The sequence below is a fragment of the Microtus pennsylvanicus genome, chromosome 1, assembly GCF_037038515.1.
Source record: "Microtus pennsylvanicus isolate mMicPen1 chromosome 1, mMicPen1.hap1, whole genome shotgun sequence".
Lineage (NCBI taxonomy): Eukaryota > Metazoa > Chordata > Mammalia > Rodentia > Cricetidae > Microtus > Microtus pennsylvanicus.
In genome coordinates this window covers 73,655,731-73,678,063 of record NC_134579.1, presented here as the reverse complement: position 1 = coordinate 73,678,063, position 22,333 = coordinate 73,655,731, and the positions used below count along the sequence as shown (strand labels likewise).

General features: G+C 47.2%; 1 protein-coding gene across 2 annotated transcripts; it reads left to right on the top strand.

Annotated features, from left to right (window-relative positions):
• The first annotated feature begins 9,840 nt into the window (after positions 1-9,840).
• On the top strand, positions 9,841-21,644 carry Eif2b5 (eukaryotic translation initiation factor 2B subunit epsilon). Of its 2 annotated transcripts, XR_012910305.1 has the most exons (17): positions 9,841-10,183; positions 10,921-11,045; positions 11,970-12,155; positions 12,237-12,414; positions 12,496-12,576; positions 12,823-12,900; positions 13,131-13,443; positions 15,126-15,271; positions 15,480-15,621; positions 15,740-15,841; positions 16,338-16,445; positions 16,552-16,642; positions 17,108-17,231; positions 17,950-18,075; positions 18,647-18,757; positions 18,903-20,952; positions 21,125-21,644. XR_012910305.1 is itself a non-coding variant. In XM_075968827.1 (16 exons), the coding sequence occupies exons 1-16, from the start codon at positions 10,001-10,003 to the stop codon at positions 18,960-18,962; spliced, it is 2,154 nt and encodes a 717-aa protein (XP_075824942.1). In that variant the 5' UTR covers positions 9,841-10,000; the 3' UTR covers positions 18,963-21,542. The 2 variants fall into 2 exon arrangements, 1 of the variants encoding a protein (XP_075824942.1); XM_075968827.1 differs by having other exon boundaries at positions 18,903-21,542.
• Positions 21,645-22,333: the final 689 nt, after the last annotated feature.

Genomic DNA, 22,333 nt, shown 5'->3' with positions numbered 1-22,333 from the left:
GAGTATGTGCGAGTGTAGCTGTTAGGTCCTTGGTTCCCAGGGGAGGAGGGGAAGCCCTATGGCATAGAGGCTGAGAGGATTCAGAATTGTCAAAAATGGCTTCAGGATTGTCTTAAAGTCTTACAATTGTAAAGAGGCAGGGAGATTAAAGGGGATGGCAGGTGAGACAGGGATGGGGCAGCGGGTTCTCAAGACTGCTTCCTTATCTATTCCCTGAGCCAGCATATTTCTGCCTCACCCATGGGAAACAAGGTAATAAACCATATTCCAAACTCTACCATTCTAACTTCGGTCAGCAGATAGTCAAATAGGAGAGTTACAACACTTGGGCGGGTGTCATCTTTGCTAAGGGCAGGTCAGGTTACATAACTGCCATGTATGCTAAGGTTAACCACATGGCCACCGCCATCTTGATTAAGGATAGGTCAGGTGACCTAGTTGCCATCTTTACTCTTTGCCTCATTTCTACTTTTACTTACGTTTTGTTTCTAAATTCCTCTTACTGACTCTGTTGCATGTGCAGTGTGCAGTGACGTGCTTTTTGGTAGAGGACGCCAGAGCATCCATGTCACACAGGGACCCTCCTGCTGCCTGCTAGCTCTCTGCTCAACACACATGGGTTTTCCCTTCCTTCTTATTTTAGTCAACTCCTGTTTAATATGTGTGTGCATGCATGTGACTTTTGACTTAACTTTGTGTGTGAATGTCAGCTAACTTTAACCCGGTATGTGTGTATGTATATGTAACTTAAATTCAATTGTGTGTATTTGTCTATGTACTTACGGTAATGGTCTGTCCTGTACCTTTAAGAGACAAGCCCCATCCACTCCCCCCCCCATCCATTGAGGCAGGCAGATCTTCCTTCTGCTCCCAGTCTTCAAGTTTTTCCTTTCTGGGCTGGAGAGATGGCTCAGAGGTTAAGAGCACTGGCTGCTCTTCCAAAGGTCCTGAGTTCAACTCCCAGCAACCACATGGTGGCTCACAACCATCTGTAATGAAATCTGACGTACTCTTTTTGCACGCAGGTTACATGCAGGCAGAACACTGTTTACATAATAAATAAATATTTTTTAAGAAAAGTTTTTCCTTTCTGTCTCTCTCCCAAAGAGGCAGCTTCTGCCTGTCTCCCTTCTTCCCTCCCCCCTCCTCTCTCTATCTTTCTGCTTCTCTTTCTCTCTCTCTCTCTCTCTCCCTCTCTATTTCTCTCTCCCTCTCTCTTTGCTCTTCTCCCTTCTCCCCTTTCCCTTTCCTCTCTATAACCCACTAAATAAATACCCACTTTTTCTGTATGGCATGCTTATAGGTCTCTCGCTCTTACCCGCCAAGAGGCTCCCTGCCTGGGGACCGCTGGCCCTTGTGGCCCAAGGGCCACTTGGAGAACCACGGCGTTTTACCACCGCAGCTCCTTGTGGCCCGTTGGCCACTGCAGCCACTCAGGGAACAGCGCCATTTTATTTTTACCATAACATTTACTGTTAAAAAAGCATTTTAAGCAGTCCTAATGAGCTCTGTTAATTGTATCTCCATCTAGACTAAGGAATCATTAAATCTCAAATACTTTAAATTTGGTATGTACTTTTAAATTTAAGCTTATAAAGATCTATTTCAGATTAACAAAATCTAACATTCTGAAACATATATCTAACTTGTTAAGCTAAAACCAGTTATAGTCAAGCAGGAGGACTCTGGCCGAAACCTCCCTTCACAACCTTTCAGCTTGGCTCCAGCTCTCCAGGCAGATCCTATACTGCAGTCGTAACTCACACATACTCAATGGACAACCCTCAAATACTCAGAGATCCAAAGAACATGGCATTTAAATGTTAAATTAAAAAGTGTTCATAACAGAGAGACAAGACAGGTTGGCTCCTAGCAGCAGCCCCTACTCCTCCGGAGAAGAAGGGTGGGATCAGATGAACTTAGGCCCCTACCTTGCTCAGAAGTGGCAGTGCTAGCCACTGACCAAACCTGCCTTTCATCTCAACTGCTGCAAACCTCTTCAGACCATGGACAACAGGACACTGAGGAATCGGCTGCCTCATATTGCCCAGGGCAAAATAGGCTGGTCTTCCTACAAACTCCCAATCCACAGGATCTTCTGAAGCCTGTCAGGCTCTGCCCTGCCAGCCGAAAGACAGATGTTGCCCTAAAACCTGCCCTGGATGATCATGGAGAACCCCAAAGTGGCTTTCTAGGCAGCCAATCAAATAAGTCTCTGTCATTTTTTAATCAAGAACTCAGTAAAAGTTTTCCTTCTCAAGATTTCTTTTTTTTTTCTTTTTTGGTTTTTTCGAGACAGGGTTTCTCTATGGTTTTGGAGCCTGTCCTGGAGCTAGCTCTTGTAGACCAGGCTGGCCTCGAACTCACAGAGATCCACCTGCCTCTGCCTCCTGAGTGCTGGGATTAAAGGCGTGCGCCACCACCGCCCGGCTCTTCTCAAGATTTCTGATGCAGTTTGACAATGGGTAGCTTTGTCAACTGCCTTTCAGTTCTCTGTGTAAATTTCAGGTCACAGGCCTCACTCTCCTAGAGCCAATATTAAGTCTAGACACAATCGACCTCATTACCAGGCTCGGAGAAAGAAATAAACTCACAAAACAGATTTCTCAGCCGGGCGGTGGTTTTGGAGCCTGTCCTGGAACTAGCTCTTGTAGACCAGGCTGGCCTCGAACTCACAGAGATCTGCCTGCCTCTGCCTCCCGAGTGCTGGGATTAAAGGCGTGAGCCACCACCGCCCAGCCTAACTATAGTCTTAAAAGGTACTTTTCATTGTGCAAAAAAACACTTGTCACCCTCATTTCTGACTTGAGTATACTGTCGTTTCTACAAAACAAATGTCAGCACAGATGACAAACAGTGGAAATGCTAACATGTCTAAAACTTATGTTTTCACAAACTTAAGGAATTCTTGTAAGTTCTAGGGAGTCGACTTAGAGGATTCTCCTCGAACAGGTCAGATGTGCCCCTCCCTCAATTACCAGACCCCAAGAGCCCAAATCTCCCCAACTTCCTGTGGTCCTGACACCCTCCCTTTCAATGACCAGGACCTAAGGAAATTTTCCCCCTTGTTTAACCTTGTCCTCTGCTCAGCCAGCACCTCACCAGGTCCAAGGGACACCGGACAGTTCCAGAGAGCCTGGACAGCAGTGAAACAAACAGCCACCCCAGGATGTGGTCAGCATCCAAGCTTTCTCGGGCCCCCCAAGATTTTAACACCCTTTTCCCTTCTACCCTCTCACTGCCCTTCCACCCTCACTTCTCCCCACTACTGTGCTCCCAATTTTCTCAGGAGTTCTTATCTATTTCTCCTTCCCAGGGGGACCCATGAATGTCTCTCTTAGGGTTCTCTTTGTTACCTAGCTTCTCTAGAGTCATGAAGAATAGGCTGGTTATCCTTTGCTTTATGTCTAATAACCACTTATGAGTGAATACATATTGTGTTTGTCTTTCTGAGTCTGGGTTACCTCACTCAGGTTAGTTTTTCTAGTTCCATCCATTTGCATGCAAATTTCAAGATGTCATTGTTTTTTACTGCTGAATAGTACTCCATTGTGTAAATATGCCACATTTTCCTTATCCATTCTTCGGTTGAGAGGGACCTAGGTTGTTTTCAGGTTCTGGCTATTAAAAATAATGCTGTTATGAACATAATTGAGCAAATGTCCTTGTGGTATGGGTCTGCATCCTTTGGGTGTATGCCCAAAAGTGGTGTTGCTGGGTCTTGAGATAGATTGATTCCCAATTTTCTGAGAATCCACCATACTGATTCCCAAAGTGGCTGCACAAGTTTGTACTCCCACCAGCCATGGAAGTGTATTTTCCTTACTCTGTGTCCTCTCCAGCATAGGCTATCGTCATTGGTTTTTATCTCAGCCATTCTGACAGGCTTAAGATGATATCTCAGAGTCATTTTGATTTGCATTTCCATGATGGCTAAGGATGTTCAGCAATCCTGTAAGTGTCTTTCAGCCACTTGAGAGTCTTCTGTTAAGAGTTCTCTGTCTAGATCTATACTCCATTTTTTAATTGGATTATTTGGTATTTTGATGTCTAGTTTCTTGAGTTCTTTATATATTTTGGAGAGCAGTCCTCTGTCCGATCATACACAGAGTCATATTCTTACTTAGAAATGCTTGCCCTTAAGCTGGGCTGTGGTGGCGCATGCCTTTAACCCAGCACTCAGGAGGCAGAGGCAGGTGGATCTCTGTGAGTCTAAGGCCAACCTGATCTACAAGAGCTAGTTCCAGGACAGGCTCCAAAGCTACAGAGAAACCCTGTCTGGTACAGCAGCCAGCTGGGGGTGGGGGGCCACAAAGGGTGCTGCCCAGGCATGGTGCAGTGGACTGTGTCAGTGTTGCACAGGCTGGGTGGAGGACACCTGCAGCTGTTCCTGAGCAGCCGAGGGCAGAGGGCACGGAGAGTAGGTGTGCAGCAGCAGTAGCAACAGCAGAACCCTGAGCAGGCACAAGCTGAGCGGTTGTGGTGGCAGCTTTGGGAGTGGACCCAGGGAACTCAGGTATCCTGGACTGGTTTTACAATGTGCGGAACATGACCTTGAACTTCTGATCCTCCTACCAACACTTTCATTGCTAGGTTTACAGGTGTGTAACATTTTGTACAATGTTGGAGATAGAATTTACAGCATTGAGCATGCTGGGTAATCATTCCACTAGTTGAGCTCGATCTCAGCCTCAGCCTCTTTGTGACTTTTTTTTAAATATTTATTTATTTATTATGTATACAATATTCTGTCTGTGTGTATGTCTGTAGGCCAGAAGAGGGCACCAGACCCCATTACAGATGGTTGTGAGCCACCATGTGGTTGCTGGGAATTGAACTCAGGACCTTTGGAAGAGCAGGCAATGCTCACAACCACTGAGCCATCTCTCCAGCCCCCTCTTTGTGATTTTTTTTGTGTGGATCACCTATCCAGAAATGACAGCCAGGTATTGAATTCACAGACGATTATTGTATCAGGGTTTTGACCTCTTAAGTTCCATAGTTTTTTATATAAAACCAGAAGCCCCAATATGTAGTGCAAACATATTTATAACTATTACATCTCTTTGATGCACTGTTCCCTTTATTACTATGCATCAGCTTTTTTTTAAATCTCTTCTAATTTTGGTTTGAAAGCTACTTTATTAGATATAAGAATAGCTACACCATCTTATTTTCAGTTTCTGTTCACTTAATAGATTGTATTCCATCTTTTGACACTCTGTCTTTATTGGTACTTTCTTAGAGACTTCAGAAAGTTGTGTCTAATTTTTTAAATCCAGTAAGCTTGTCTATTTCTGTAGTAATATGAGCGGCGGGGCTGCGTCCCCAACACCCCAGCTGCCTGCTCGGCTAGCTTTTGCCCCCGAAATAATTACACGGACACTGTATTCTTTTAAACATTGCTTGGCCCTTTAGCTCTAGCCCTTACTGGCTAATTCTGATATCCCGATCAACCCATCTCTAATAATCTGTAAGCACCTTCCTCCATCATATTTCTCTTTATTGGTGAGTTGAGGTCATTCGCATTTAAGGTTATTACTAATTTTTCAGTGACAAAACACCATGACCAAGGCAACTTATAAAAGAGTTTACTGGGGCTTCCAGTTTCAGAGGGTGAGCCCATGACCAATACCACAGTGGGGAGCAGGCAGGCATGGTGCTGGAGCATAGGTACCTGGCAGAGAAAGCTAATGGAAATGACATAACTTTTTGAAACGTCAAAGCTTGCCCGCAGTGACACACCTCTTCTAACAAGCCCACACCTCCTAATCCTTCCCAAACAGTTCTCCCAACTGGGAACCAAGAATTCAAACATGAGCCTATGGGGTTCCACTCTCATTCAAACCACCACAGCAAATTCCCTATAATTTTATTGGTTTTCTGGTTCATTTACTTATTCTTTGTTCTTTGCTTTCTCACCACTATAAGGAATTTAATGGTTCACTGTGTTGGGAACAATGGATTCTTCAGTCATTCCTCTTATAAAATTTGATCTTTCCTGTGCTCTAATCATTAAGATTGTCTTTCTTAGTCCTGTAACACAATACTCCTTTAAATATCTTCTACAAAGTTGGCTTCATGGTCACAAGCTGCCTTAGCCTGTACTTGATTTAAAATATCCTTATTTCTCTGTAAAAATCCAAAGGTAGCTTTACTGGATATACCGCTCTTGATTGGCAGTTAGCTACTTTCAGGGCTGGAAGTATAGCCTTCTGTGTTTTCCTGGCTTTGACGGTTTCTGACAAGCAATTCTGTTACTCTGATGTTTCTGCTCTTATGAGTTGGCATTTTCCCTTACAGCGTTGAGTATTGTTTCTTGGCTTTGTGTTCTTAACATCTTGAGCATGGTGTGTTGCTTTCTCTTGTCTCATCTGCTTAGGGTTCTAATGTCTCTTGGGTTTGAATGTCTATTTCTCAACACTTGGGAACTTCTCTGCTATGGTTTCATGGAATAGGTTTTTCTACACACTGGTGTTTATTGCAGCCCCTTCCTCCCACCTGTGTAACTCCATCTGGCCTGGAACTCACTGTGCAGACCAGCACGGCCTCAGGCTCACAGAGATCTGCCTGCTTCTGCCTCTCCAATGCACTGGTATTCATGGCCCCACTGTTGTGTCACAGCTGCATTCACAAAAACCTACAAAAAGGTGTTTTATGCCAAGCCTGATGCCCTGATTAATCCCTGGGCTGGCATGGTGGAAGGAGAGGACTGACTCCAGCAAGTTGTCCTCTGGTTTCCACGTGTGCGCACATACATTCAATAGATGAACACATTAATAAATAAGTTATGCTATGTAGCAGTTTACTCCAAGATAAAACCTTCCAATTGGAGGGAAGCATGTGGAGCTCACTGCACGACTGTCAGGAACTCAACAGGTTGGAGAATGCCTCTTTACAGGCAGCTCAGCTTGTGTGAGTTTCTTCTAGGTAGCTCAGCTTATCTGACTCCTCTAGACACAGGTTGATCTGAAAGTCTTCCCCAGCTGTCCTCACTGCTTACCTGAGCTTAGGGAGCAGAACACCTAGAAAATCTGGTAAGCTTTGAGGACTTCCTGCAGCTATTGAGTTATGTCCTAAGTGTGTGTGTGTGTGTGTGTGTGTGTGTGTGTGTGTGTGTGTGTGTGTAGGTAGGTAGGTGCATGTAAGTTCAAGTGCCCAGAGGCTAAAGAAGTCAGAGCTCATCCATCTGGAATTAAAGAAAATTGTGAGTCAGTTCCTGAGTTTTAACATGCCATGTAATAGCCCTGGCTGTCCTGAAACTCACTTTGTAGACCAGGTTGGCCTTGAACTCACAGAGATCCGCTGGCCTTGGTCTCCCAAGTGCTGGGGTTAAAGGTGAGCGCCACCACCAGCACCACAGCCTGTTGTACAGAAGAATTATTTCACAGCAGTGGTCCTTTGGCCAGGTTAATGAACTGACCCAAAAGGAATGTTAGGTCTCCACCCAGGATAACCATTCCATTACCTTCTCTGGCTTTCACCTTTGCTTCCATGAGGACAATCTAAGTTTTGTTCCCTTTGGTAACATACTTTCTCGCTGGCTATTTTAAGACCTTTTCTTCTGTCCCTGACATTTCCCAGAAGGCATCATTGTGTTGCTTTCCTGCAGCCCACATCTTGGGCAGGCATCGGGAAGTGCTGGCTATTTCTGCTAATTATGTCTGTAGGCGGGAGTTCCCACACCAAATTACCGATGCCTAGTGGCCACCCGTGTGGTTACCAAACACTCCAGTGTACCAGGGACTCCGGATTTCCTCAATCCAGGATGCGGGATGTTTAAAGACAAAGCTGAGACAGTATTGAACAAGCAAGAGCAGCCTACTGTCTTCCTTCATATTACAGCCTTCCCCTCTGGAGCACACACATTCCTTGTGGGAGGCTGAGTAACTAGCAAGCCAGGTACAGCTTCACACCATGCCCGAAACTACTCCTGCAGCTCTGGGCTGGACACCCAGACTGACTTACTCAGTTATTATTTCTTTCTCTGGGCAATGCTGTCTCTGGAAACTTAATCTCTCCAAGAAGCTCAACTTCTCATTGAGTCTCCACCCCAGAATAGAAAAAAAAATTCTTTACCACGGGACCTCTGCCTGTCGTATACATCATGGATGTGGCTAGTTCCTACTCTGTAGTCCTGAAACTTTCACGTAAAAAATGACTTCATAGGCTGGCCATGATGGTCTTTAATCCCAAGGCTCTGGAGGCAGAGTCAGGTAGGTCTCTGTGAGTTCGAGGCCAGCCTGGTCTGTAGTCTGTATAGTGAGTACCAGAAGCAGCCAGGGTTATAGAGTGAGACCCTGTTTCAAAAAAGGAAAAGAAAAAAAAGAAGAAAAAAAAAACCTTCTTCATAGACGCTAAGGGAATTGGTAAAGAAGGAGCATTGCATCTCATTGCCCTCCAGGGGGCAGTGTTTCCTGACTTCACAAACTACTGTCTAGCATTTCTCTGAGCCGTGTGTGGGTTAGTGTGTGTGTGTGTGTGTGTACACATGAGTAGAGGCTTTCCCACAAGTACACATTTTTCTTTCTCTTCTGCATGTAGAAGAACAGTCCTCCATAACGTACATTTATACGTTTTGGTCGTTTATTTTGGTCGAGTTTGCCAGTTTGTTTATTTGGTTGTTGTGGCGAGGCTTCACTCCAGAGCCCATGCTGGCTTCCCACTTGGGATCCTCCCGTTTCAATCGGTGTTAGAAGTATGTGCCCTGTAAGACATTGATTTAACTGAACTTTTTTACTAAGTTGCCCTGCTTTTCCCTCTCTATGCTAACGTTTTCATCCTCATAGGATCCTCGTTAACTGAGCGAGTAAAGAAACGTCAGGCATCGGGGTTCCACGAAGATTCTAAGTGTAGCGACACGCTGGAAACATGGGATAACAACTCTCTGGGAGAAATCATACGGGAGGCAGAGGAAGCAACAGTGGAAACAGCCGAAACCTACAGGCAGTGGGATCAGAAAGGGTTCCAGTGCGAATGGGCGCGGTGACTTACTATAAACCTTGGTTTGACAGAATTACACCCAGGCTTCCTCCGCCTTAAGCTTGATTTATAAGCCGCGGCCACAGCTTCTTTCCCTAAAACCTGCTGCTCCGCTTCAGCGTCCAGCCCGGAAAGCTTGCTTACTACGCCCCGTTCCTACCCAACTTCCTGGTATTCTTGGATTCAGCCTCATCTATGTTAAGCAATCGTTGTTATCCCCATGAAAAAGGCCGAACGCTTGTGGAATTATGAAGTCAGATGAGCTCCAGCACTAGTTTTTCCAGTTACTAGCCGGGCGTGCTTCCTTGGTCTGACTTCAGAGTTTAAGAAATGCCTGCTGCTTTTGGCTCTAGGTTGTGTTTCCAGCACTGGGGGAGGGGAGCTCGCCTCCACGTTCCGTATTTGTGCAGATTCCCACCCAAAGACGCCAGATCCCCTTACATTATAGAATGCAAGGGAGAGCTACACTTCATTTTTAGGTTTACGAGTATGTTTTGGCCAGTTTGTATATATAGCGCCTGCACTCAGCGCCCTCGGAGGTCCGAGGAGTGTCAGATACCCTGGGGCTGCAGTTGGGGAAGGTTGTTCGGATCCTCTGTAAGCGCAACAAGTGCTCTTAACAGACAAGCGATCTTTCCAGACAGCCTACAAATTTTAACGTGCTCTGATCGGGGAAGCTGCAAGGCTCCTTCCTGGCCACCACAAATCCCCTCTGCGCGAGTGCACCTTAGCCAGTCCACCCGACAGAAGCACTCGTGGACCGAGGCTGATCTCCGCGGACCCTCCCCTCTGCTGCGCACGCATCACCCAAAGGGACCAGGAGAGCCAGGGTGGTTAGCCACGCCCCGCGCAGGCCTTGCGGGGGTGGGGGAGGGCCTTCCTGGGTAGACGCATGCGCACTCCTTCCTCTTTTTCTCCCTGCAGGCACACCTTCGCGTTTTTAACTGCTAGCCCTTTTTGTCCCTTACTGCGTGCGGTGTAAGCTTCTCCGCGGAAGTCCCAGCTGCCAGGGAAGAAGATGGCAGCCACTGCGACGCCACCTGGGACTGCGGCCGCCCGAGCGAACAAGCGCGGCGGCGGCGGCCAGGGCGGAGGAGGAACCCAGGGTACGGAGGAGGAGCCGCCGCCGCCCCTCCAGGCCGTTCTAGTGGCGGATAGCTTCAACCGCCGCTTCTTCCCCATCTCCAAGGACCAGCCTCGGGTGAGCGCCCGACACGCGAGCAGCCCGCTGGCCTGGAGGGTGGCGGGGCTGCACGAGGTTGCCACTATGGCTGCTAGTGAAGCGTGCTCTGAAAGTTATCCTAAAGTCGGATTTATCTGGTTGGGGTAAAGTGGAGGGATTGACTGACCAGGAGTGGCTTGCAAACGTGGGTTCTCGCAGGGCTGTCCACCTAGCTTTAGGAGAGAAACGGAGAGGGCGGCTTGTGGGAACTGAGCTTAACGGAGCTTTCCTAAGGGGGATTTGCTAGCACAAGAGGGCTCTCCGCTGCCAGAGAGAGATGGGCAGTTAAAGACATAGCTTCGGAAATGGCGATAGTACTATACCTAAAAGAAGAAGACTGGATCTCAGGCTGGTGCGTGCTTTTCTTTCCTTCCATCTGCTGGAACGACGACCGAACGGGTTGCCGTCGCCCTCAGAATTGCCTTAGTGCTTAGGGTTCTGGAGCTATGATTTAGGGCCAACATTGATCCTTCACTAGCACTGGTCTCCCTATAACATGTGTGTGTCTGATAGCCATGCCTACTAAACCCAAATCCCAGTACCTTAGACTAAACCTTAGAGCATCCCATGAATAGCACAAGCAGGAACCTGGTACTTTAGAATTGAGAGATAAACTGTAGTGTATGGAAACGCTGCTAGAAGGAGCATTGTTGCAGTGGGGTACCCAAAGTTTACTCAGATTAAGACCTCAGACTTTTTCATATCCTGCCCCATAGGTCCTCTTGCCTCTGGCCAATGTGGCGCTAATCGACTACACTCTGGAATTCCTGACCGCCACCGGTGTGCAGGAAACCTTTGTCTTTTGCTGCTGGAAGGCTTCTCAGATCAAGGAACACTTATTGTAAGGCCCCACACCTTTTCCTTTCCACGTTTCACCTTCCCAGATTTTCTTTTTCTCAGGACGGTTATGACAAAGTTAAGACGTGCGAGGAAAAAACTGTTCAGGTCTGATGTAAGGTTTAGTGTTTCTGTCCCTTTTCCTGAGGCAGACTGCTGGGCACTCTCTGCTCTGGGGTTCCAGTTTGTAATGGCTGAGGTGATTTCTGACTTACAAAGTTTGGTCCTGTGAGTTTTGCTTTTTATTTGATGGTTCCAGTGTATGTTACTAGAAGGGCATCTTTATCTTTCCAACAAATTTGCAAATATTGTCTGTTCTGACCCCAAGGACAAGAGCAAGCTCTTTGCCTGGTGGTGATGATGCATGCCTTTAATGCCAGCACTCTGGAGGCAGGCATATCTCTGTGAGTTCAAGACCAGCTTGGTCTACAGAGCAAGTTACAAGGCAGGTTCCAAAGCTACAGAGAAGCCCTGTCTTGAAAAACAAAAAAAAAAAAAAAGAAAAGAAAATTGGGAGAGTGAGTCTGGTAATTTATGAGTTTGGAAAATAAAGACTAATACATTAGCAGGTTTTTCGTGATACAATGTTTAAATTTGTTATGGACTTCAGAACAAGAAAAATGACATTAAAAAATGTGTTTCCAGAATACTTTCATACCCTAGATTTCAGCAAAGTTTTGAATTCAAACTCATATTTGAAGATGGGAGTCGCGGTATAGAAAGGAAGTAGCCATATTTCTCTAGCACATAAAACTAATGACACTGGGTGCTGAGACCATTCATTATAGTTTATAAGTCTCTTTGAAGCCTAGGACGCTGGCAGGAACGCAGAGAAGCCACAGAGACGTTTGAATGCCAAAGGGAGGTCGAAAATGAGGTCTGTGATTATTTGCTTAATTTGCCATTCCTCTCCCCACCCTTGCTGTAGGAAATCCAAGTGGTGCCACCCTACATCCCCCAACGTTGTTCGAATAATTACATCAGACCTTTACCGATCACTAGGAGATGTCCTCCGTGATGTCGATGCCAAGGCCTTGGTGCGCTCTGACTTCCTTCTGATATATGGAGATGTCGTCTCAAATATCAACATTACCAAAGCCCTAGAGGAACACAGGTCAGGGTGGGGAAGATGGCAGGGACAAGACTTAGGGACCAGCAGAGCCCTAAAGACCACTCTGCCTCACGCTCTCTATAGGTTAAGACGCAAGCTGGAAAAGAATGTGTCCGTGATGACAATGATCTTCAAAGAGTCATCGCCCAGCCACCCTACACGCTGCCACGAGGACAATGTGGTGGTGGCTGTGGACAGTGCCACCAACCGAATCCTGCATTTCCAGAAGACCCAAGGCCTGCGGCGGTTTTCGTTTCCCTTGGTGAGTATCTGGGGGACTGCGGGGAGGAGGGGCTGAGAGTCTTGAAGGAGGAAGTTAGAGCATCTGTGGCCTCTCCCGCAGAACCTGTTCCAGGGCAGTGGAGACGGAGTGGAGATTCGCTATGACTTGCTGGACTGTCACATCAGCATCTGCTCTCCTCAGGTGAGCTCTCCAGAGCAAGGGCCTGTGCAGAGAGTAGAGCTCTCGGGCAATACCAGAGATTGTATCTTCTCCCTCTTTTCTTGCCTGTTGTAAAGAGATGCTGTTACCTCATTCCCAGTATATTGGGAACCGAGTCCAGGGTTTTTTTTTCCATAGCCCATTATTATGGGTTTGACAGACCTCTGGGACTTAATCTTTGTTTCCTGGTAAAGTATTTAACCTTAGCACTCCCTGTTCCCCCCACAGGTAGCTCAACTCTTCACAGACAACTTTGACTATCAAACTCGAGATGATTTTGTGCGAGGCCTGTTAGTGAATGAGGAGGTGAGAAACAGTGTCCGAAACCTCTCGAGGAAGGGGTTCTCTTGCTCTACTGACCTTTGGTTCCCTTTTGTCCCATTAAACCTTCAGAGGAAAGATAGGGGCTAGAAAGCCTGGAGACACTTGGGCCGTCACTGAGAGGCAGAGAGGCACGGAGAAGGCGTCAAGGGTTCTGCTTTGGGACTGTCTTCCTGTCTTGCTCGACTGGGTGATCTCCCTTTCTCTTCCTTTAGGTCCTCGGGAACCAGATCCACTTGCATGTGACAACTAGGGAGTATGGTGCCCGGGTCTCCAACCTACACATGTACTCAGCCGTTTGTGCTGACGTCATCCGCCGATGGGTCTACCCTCTCACTCCAGAAGTGAACTTCACTGACAGCACCACACAGAGCTACACTCATTCCCGACACAACATCTACCGAGGGCCTCAAGTCAGCCTGGGCCACGGCAGTGTCCTGGAGGAGAATGTGCTTCTGGGAGCTGGCACTGTCATCGGCAGCAACTGCTCCATCACCAACAGTGTCATTGGCCCTAACTGCCACATTGGTGAGCACAGGTGGGGACTCCAACAGCAGGCCCACAGATACGGGGCTGGGGCTGGGGCTGGAGCGTGTCTCTAAAGCTAGGGAGGGTACCAAGGGGTAGTCCTGTGAATAAGGAACCAGAGTGGCTATCTAAGAAAGGAGGGAGTCTGGGGAGGTGACTCCCTGCTTAAGAGCACTTGTTGCTCAGGTTTGGTTCCCAGTACTCCTATGGTGGTTCGCAACCATCCGTAACAGCAGTTTGTGGGAATCCAGTGACCTCTTCTGACCTCCTCAGGCACCTAATGCACATGTGGTACACTTACATACATGTAGGCAAAATTAAATTAATATATCTCAAGGGTGGGGTGGGAAGAGAAAGAAGGTGAGTCCTTGTGCTTGTTGGCACACACCTTTTGGGTTGGTTTGGTTTGGTTTGGCTTTTTGGAATTTTTCAAAACAATTTCTCTGTGTAACCACTATGGCCATCCAGGAACTCACTCTGTAGACCAGGGTGGCATTGAACTCACAGCAATCCACCTTTCTCTGCTTCTCAAATGCTGGGATTAAAGGCATGAGCCACTACCGCCCAGCGGCACACACCTTTTTTTTTTTTTTTTTCATTTTTCTAGACAGCTGACCTTGAGTTTTTAGGGACCCACCTGCTTCCATTTCCCAAGTGTTGGGATTAAAGTCATGAGCCACCACACATTTACAATCTCAACACCTGGGAGATGGAGGCAGGAGGAGTAAAAGTTTGAGGCCAGCCTGGAACTATATATTGAAACCTGTATTTAGGAGGGCAGGAGGAAGGAAGTTGTATATAATCTCATATACTCCAGCAGGATAACTTGAGTCAGGGCTTTGAGGCCAGCTTTGCAACAACACACTGAGACCCATCTCAAAAACAAACAACAACAAAGAAAAAAGAAAAGGGCACATAGGAGAGAGTAAGATTTCTTATGTGACTTTGAGCTGGGGCAGGGTCATCTTGGAATTCTGTAAACCAGGCCAGCCTCTGCCCCAGGTGTTGGGATTAAAGGCTTGTGCTACCACCACCCAGCTCGAGCATGGCTCTTAAGATGACTTCATTCTGGAATGTCCTCTCCTGTGTTCACATTTGGAACCAAGTGAATGTGTACTAATAACCTCTGTGTAACCATTACAGTTCGCAAAGGGCTTGTGCTAGTTCTTTAACCCTCAGAGGTTGTCTTGCCCGGGTACCATCTAATGGGAGACAATGCTGAATATTCTGGTTGGGCTCACGGTATTCTTTTTGCTCTCCCATAATGTGGCTTTCCTCTTGACAACTCACTTTGTTTGAAGAATATGAGACTAGAATAGTGCTAGCTTTTTGAATCCAATAGTAGGATTCAAATTCTGTAATACACAGAGAGATGGAGCAATTTGATTCTCCTTGCAGACGTGGACTTGACTGTAATAAGGTTTATAGTTCATTCTGAGAAATCCTGAAGGTTCTTAGGTTAAGCTGTGTGTACAGTGTAAAATTATTGTAAACTTGGTAGAGGATGGTCAGTTTGCTCTCAAGACTGACCTGGGAAAGGACTGGATGCTTCTGACGTTGGCAGGTGAATATCAGAATTAGGTGGGAGCTGGGGCTGGTGTCAATAAGCTTGTCCTCCATGAAGGACTCTGTTTTGGAGGTGGAGCCCTGAGTGACCAGGAGTCCTCCTCATTCTGAGCCAGGTGATAATGTGGTGCTGAACCAGGCCTACCTGTGGCAGGGAGTTCGAGTGGCTGCTGGATCACAAATACACCAGTCTCTGCTCTGTGACAAAGCTGAAGTCAAGGAACGAGTTACTCTGAAGCCACACTGTGTCCTTACTTCCCAGGTAAGGCCTGTTCCAGAGTATGCACAGTCCCTGAACTGAACGGTGATTGTGCCAAGTCAAGCGGACCATATTCCCCTATCAGTAAGGACCCAAATGAGGACCCAAGTTTCTTTGACCTTCTACTTAGCTTAGTATAAAACCAAAACCATTATTCTGATTGTCAAAGTATAGAAAGTCTGTGCCACTTGGTCCTTCTTTTCTCTCTTAGGTGGTTGTGGGCCCAGATATCACGCTGCCTGAGGGCTCGGTGATCTCTTTGCACCCTCCGGATGCAGAGGAAGATGAAGATGATGGCCAGTTTAGTGATGATTCTGGGGCTAATCAGGAAAAGGAGAAAGTGAAGTTGAAAGGTGTGAGGCTCAGCAGGTGTGGGGCATCTGTGCATCTCCGCCCCATGGAGAAGTCTGTTTCTTTCCAGAGAAATCGATGCTGCTGCCGGCCTTCTCAAAAGATCAATGCCTTTTCCAGGTTACAATCCAGCAGAAGTAGGCTTTGAAGGCCAGGGATACCTCTGGAAAGCTGCAGATGTGAACACGACAGAAGAGGAGGAACTAGGGCAAAGTCTGTGGGGTGAGCTAGACCTTACGCTTGCCTGCCTTCTACTTAATCTGAATAGTTTTAAGAACTTTGAGTGCCTTGGAATCTGATTATTATTGGGGCCTCAATTCATACTGACAGGACACAATGTATACTGTCTGTCGGTGTTTGGGTCTGGTCTTACTTTTTTAACTTTGTGTGTGTGTGTGCATGCATGTGTACATGTGTGTCTTATGTATGCGTGTGCCATGTCAGGAGAGTAGAGATGAAAGGACTACTTATTGGAATTGGTTCTCTCCTTCCACCGTGTGGTTCCTGAGGATTGACAGTGTGTGTCTTTAAATGCTGAGCTGTATAACCGCTTCCCCTCCTCTACCCATCCCCTTTTCAAAGGCTAGGCTCTCTGTAACCCAGGCAGCTGAGAATGCCCTTGAGCTTCCTGACCCTCCATTTCCTCAGTGCTGATGTTACATAGCACACCAGGTTCCCCCAGCTGAACTGTATCTGTGGCTCCTCTCTTTGTTTTTAGGACTCTCCATCAATATGGAAGAGGGAAGTGAGACTGAGAGTGAGCGAAGTATGGACTCTGAGGAGCTGGACAGCCGGGCTGGGTCCCCGCAACTGGATGACGTCAAAGGTGGGGAGTTTATTCTTTGCTGTCTCAGCAGCCAACGGCTCGTGTCTGCTGTGGTCACAACTAGCTGACTTAAAGCCTTTGGAAAGGTGACTCTCTTTCCTTTCAGTCTTCCAGAATGAGGTCCTGGGAACACTGCAGCGAGGCAAAGAGGAAAATATTTCCTGTGACAATCTAGTCCTGGAGATCAACTCTCTCAAGTAAGAGTAACTCCGTCCTGTTTCCTCTCCGGGCTTCTCCAGGAACAAAGATGTTCTCTCCACGTTGTTTCTTCCGGAGTAGGAGACTGGATAGGAGAAGGCTGGGAGCGTTTGGAGCATGGAGAGCTCTAGCATCTAGCCTCAGTAGGTTTCCTCTCCTCCTGCTCTTAGAGCTGAACCCTGGGGCCATGCTGTGGTAACTGTTTCTGCTGCAACAAAATGCCCGGAGAAAGCAACTTAGGGAAGGAGTGGTTTGCTTGGGCTTACAGTTTGAGGATATAGTTCTGGCAGGATCTGGAAGCAGCTGGTCATATGGCATCTGCAGCAAAGCAGCGAGTGAAAGCTGGTGCCGCCCACACCTGGGATGTGTTCTCCCTCGTGTCCAGAGACTTGTCTGCTAGCATGAGTCCAGGTTCTGTCAAGTGTTCCATCATCAGTAACCATAACACGTGTGTCTCCCCACAGGTATGCCTACAACATTAGCCTGAAGGAAGTGATGCAGGTCCTGAGTCATGTAGTCCTGGAGTTCCCCCTGCAGCAAATGGACTCCCTGTTTGACCCAAACCGCTACTGTGCCATGCTGCTTCCTGTAAGCAAAGGCTGAGGCCAGGTGCAAGGGGTTGAGTGGAGGCAGCCAAACATCTTTGCAGTGCTGTCTTAAAAGGAAATTAGGAGTCAGTGGGCTTGCTATGGAGTTTCTGTGTTCATTCAACTTGCCTTTGGAAAGTGGTTGGTTTCTAGAGCGGCAGTAGTGGGCCCAGGGTCCAGTAATATTTAATACTGAATGGTCTTTAAGACTCCAGGATTGAGGGCATTCCAAGCCCCCAAAGGGACATTCAGAAATAGTACTGGAAGTCAGGTATTATGGAATATATCTGTAGTTTAACTCTTCAAGGGAGTTAAGGCAAAAGAATCAATGGAGCCTAGCCAGAGTAACACAGCAAAAGTCCATCTCAAGACTACCCCAAAGTCTAAAACAACATGGAGACTAGACCTGCTGTTACTGAGCCCACAATGATTTGATCCAGAACAAGATTAATCCTGGCTGGGGGTAGGGATTTTCAGTCAGTCAGTAGCATCTCTCTGACCCACTTTTCCCTTCCCTGAGAAATCTCATCCTTCCCAACCTTTTGTTGGAACAGTCCCTGAATACCTCGTACGTGATTTCATACTGCCCGCGTCACCTCACTCTTGTCTTTTCGTGTCTTCAGTATTGATGGCCTTTGCTGTTGAGTTTCAGGAGCATGCTAAGGAATTCCTGCAGCATATCACAGTTCCATTTCCGCCTTCCCCTCCTTTCCCCATAGCTGCTCAAAGCCTGGAGCCCTGTTTTTAAGAACTACATAAAGCGAGCAGCTGACCATTTGGAAGCACTGGCAGCCATCGAGGACTTCTTCTTGGAGCATGAAGCTCTTGTCACTTCCATGGCCAAGGTGAACACCATCTCACACTTCCGTGTCCTGCGTGTGCATTGCAGCTCGCCTTCATGAACCCCCCAGAAACACAAAACTGAGGCTTGTTCACCAGTTCACCATACTCTGTCATGCTGACTACTAGAGTAATGCAGCACAGAGCCAGGCTGGTGCTGGTGAGGCAGCCATTGAGACTGACCAACATTCAGCAGGAGGTCCACAGGTCATGCCTGTCTCAGTACCAAAAAGAGTGGTTCACTCTTGCCTTTGGGGGGTAATGGTGGTGATTTGACTTGGTTTGTATGTGTTTGTTTTCCTCAAACTGTCCTTAAACTTGTGGTGCAGTTGAGTTTGGATTCCTGATCCTCCTGCCTCCCTCCCCTCTACCCTCACCCTACCCCTTCCACCCCTGCGTTGGCATTACGATACCACTCTGCCACTCTCTTGTCCGTTTTGAAGAGGCTTCTTGGTTTGTGCAAGGAAGCTTAGAGCCTGGAGGTGCTGAGGTCTCCTCTCCAGTGTTAGCCTTTATTGTTATTATATCCTTGCTAGGTCCAAGAGACCCTAAGAGTCCCCCTTTGACTTTCTGTAGGTTCTGATGGCTTTTTATCAGCTGGAGATCTTGGCTGAGGAAACAATCTTGAGCTGGTTCAGTCAAAGAGACATAACTGACAAAGGCCAGCAGTTGCGCAAGAATGGACAGGTATGTTAGGCTGCCCTCTGCTCCTTGGATGCTCTAGTCCTTCACCTTAAACTCTAGGGACTTTGTGGTCAGAGCTGTTTATCCAATACCAAGCTCAGGGGCATACATGTATCCCCTAACAGCTCTCCCTTCTGCTTCCTTGCAGCTGCAGAGGTTCATCCAGTGGCTGAAAGAGGCAGAAGAGGAGTCATCTGAAGATGATTGATGGGGACTGCCGGCTCCTGGGCTTGTGGTATTTATTGGCTGCCCTCCTAACAGATAGGGCAGAACAAGAAAACTAGCTACAGAAGTGTGAATGGCCACTCCAGACAGACTTGATGGAGCAGAAGTTGCAACTACAGTATTCCTACTGCTGGCAACCATGTGCGTCCCATCCTGACTGAAGTTGGGAACGGGAGGTTAGACTAACTCTAGGGGAAAATCTAGACAGACCCTGCAGTTGGAGGTAGACCAGAGCAAGTGCTTTGTTCTCCATTTTTCCCTCAGGGAACAGTAAAGAGCAGCTGGCCCTCTCTGTTGTTTGTATTTGTTAATATTAAAAAGAGGGGTGTATTGGACTTCTCGCCAACTCTGCCTGATCAGCCAGGAGAGAACGTATATGATCTGACTTAGCTGCTTTTAGCCAACACCTGGAGGGCAGGGAGAAAGGTTGTGGTGGCCACAAGGTGGTGCTATGCTACCTGACTAATTCCACTCCCCTGGCTCACAGGAAGTGGATGGCTGAGCTTCCTTCCCAAGCTCCATAGACCCTGCTGGTCTGGGGTGTTGTGACAGAGCCTATTTCCATAGCCTTTCCTGGTGTGGACAAGCTCCACCTGAAGGTGATGGTGCCAGGCATATGGAAAGCCATCTGCCACTAGCCCTTTCCAGTGGACCCAGTACTGGTTCTGTCAGAGATACTGGGCCACCACATTCATCTTAAAAGATAAGGAAATCCACTGGATGTAGGAGCACAGGCCTTTAATCCCAGCACCATGGAGGCAGAAGCAGCAGGATCTCTAAATTCAAGACCAGCAGAGCTGTTACGCGGAGAAACCCTGGGGTCAGTGGGAGAGTAAGGAAACCCACCTAAGATGTTTTGAACCTTGCAGGACATAACTACATAGTTTAACCTTATTATCCAGAATTCTGTCTGCTTCAGTGAAGTGCAAACTGTCCCAGAAGTAAACGAAACCTAAAGCCAGAGTGGACATGCTAAGAACATAGAAGTTCCTGTGAAGTATGCTTTCGCTTATGCTGAGTTTAACGTGTAACAGGAATTCTAACTATTCATGTGCTGTTTCACTTGACCTTTGCCGTCCACCCTGTGAAGTAGCTCTTGTCATTTTCTGATGAGCTGCCTGCAGCTCAGAGAGGCCTCTGTCCTTAGAACTGGAGTTTGTCATTGTGTTATGCAGCTCCTGTAACTCAGCACTCTCCTGTTGTGAGGTCTTTGTTGCCTTCATATCGGGTGAGTCATTAAGTTTCTCTTGACATTAACCTATAGTAAATGTCACACACTTGGCATCATAGGCAAAATAAGTGCCTTTGTTTCAGTTGAGTGGAAAGGAATAAGCTAAACGGGGCTATTGAACTCTACTTACGGGTGAAGAGGCATTTTTGAAAAGGAAGAACAAAAAGATCTTGGCATAGTAGCGACACTTGTCAGCACTTAGAAAGTGGAAGCCAGCCGTTCAAGAGTCCCAGGCTAGCCTGGGCTATGGTCCAGGATCCAGTGTCTGGAGAGAGCATACAGAGATGATGGCCTGTACCTATGGGACAGTTAAGAAGCTATAAGACATCTTGATTTTGGCTAAGTGATGGTGGCACACGTGTTTAATCCCAGCACTTGGGAGGCAGAGGCAGGTGGATCTCTCTGAATTCAAGGCCAGCCTGGTCTACAGAGCCAAGAAGGCTCCAAACCTACACAGAAACCCTGTCTCAAAAACAAACAAAAAGACATTTTTATCTGTTGAGATAGTGCACAGATCAGAATTGACAGAACTTTAAAAAGGGATTTTTCTATTAGGGTAATAGAGGAGGCTTCACCAAACTGCCTTGCTTAAAGTCGTCTCAGGCAGGAAGTAAAGCCAGAGCACCTCCAAAGCAGAGACCTCCGAGCCCTGGGGGAGTGGTAGGAAGGCGGAGAACAGGAGAATTAGATGTGAGGGCTAGAGAGATGGCTCAGTGGATAAGAACTCTTGTCCTGCCAGGCGGTGGTGACGCACGCCTTTAATCCCAGCACTCGGGAGGCAGAGGCAGGCGGATCTCTGTGAGTTCGAGACCAGCCTGGTCTGCAGAGCTAGTTCCAGGACAGGCTCCAAAGCCACAGAGAAACCCTGTCTCGAAAAACCAAAAAAAAAAAAAAAAAAGAACTCTTGTCCTCAGGACCCAGTTGACTCCCAGCGCCCACTGAGCATAACTCCAGTTTAGGATGCACACGGTACATAGACATACGTGTGAGCAAAGCCCTCTTTCACATAAATCAAAGATTAAAACTTCATGGAATAATAAAAGGTGGCTTAGAGTAGATGATTCTTCTTGCTGGTGTAGAGTTATTAACAAGCCAGTGTAAGGTCTAGCGCAGTGGTTCTCAAACTTCTGTGCCGCAACCCTTTAATACAGTTGCTTACATGGTGACCCCCAGACATAAAATTGTGTTGGTTGCCGGGCGGTGGTGGCGCACGTTTTTAATCCCAGCACTCGGGAGGCAGAGGCAGGCGGATCTCTGTGAGTTCGAGGCCAGCCTGGTCTACAAGAGCTAGTTCCAGGACAGGCTCCAAAGCTACAGAGAAACCCTGTCTCGAAAAACAAAAAAAAAAACAAAAAAAAATTGTGTTGGTTGCTACTTCATAGTTGTAAATTTTGCTAGTGTTGCAAATTGTAATGTAAATATCTGTGTTTTCTGATGATTTTAGGCGACAAAGGTTGTTTGATTCCACCCAAAGTGGTTCTCTACCCACAGGTAAAAGGGTTAGAGGCATGGAACAAGGAGCTCACAGAAACCCCTGCACACATACCATTGCCACTTACAGACCGAGCCAGGGGACTGCCTCTTCTCTGCAAGAAATAGTTAAGTCTGCGAGCAATGGTAGGGAGAAATCACCAAAGAAAAATGTTAAGAAGGTCATGAAACCAGGCGTGGGGCATGATTGTTATCTCAAGATCTGTATAGAAGTAATGGAGCACTTGGGAGGTGAAGGTAGGAGAAGGGAGGTCAGGAACTCATGATCATCCTCAGTCCTAAGCCAGTTTGAGGTCAGTGCAGGCTGCCACGCCTTCTCCCAGACAAAAGGTCACAGGTTTCCAGACCGGAGTCTGCGCTCCCAGCACGATAAGTCCCATGGGATTTCAAGATGTCAGACTCGACTCCGTCAGAAATGTGGTTGGGATGGGGTATTAAGTCGACTAAGGAGTTAAGAGAGACTATGTGAGTGCTGGAACCTTACATCCACACATTTACTTGAACCCCCCTAGACAAAAACAACTACAGGGAGGAAAAATTGGCCTTTGAATGTTGACACATTCCTTTCCTTGACCTTCCCAAAGAAATACTTCCCCTGCTTTACCACTCTGCAGTGAGACTTAATAGTGCCC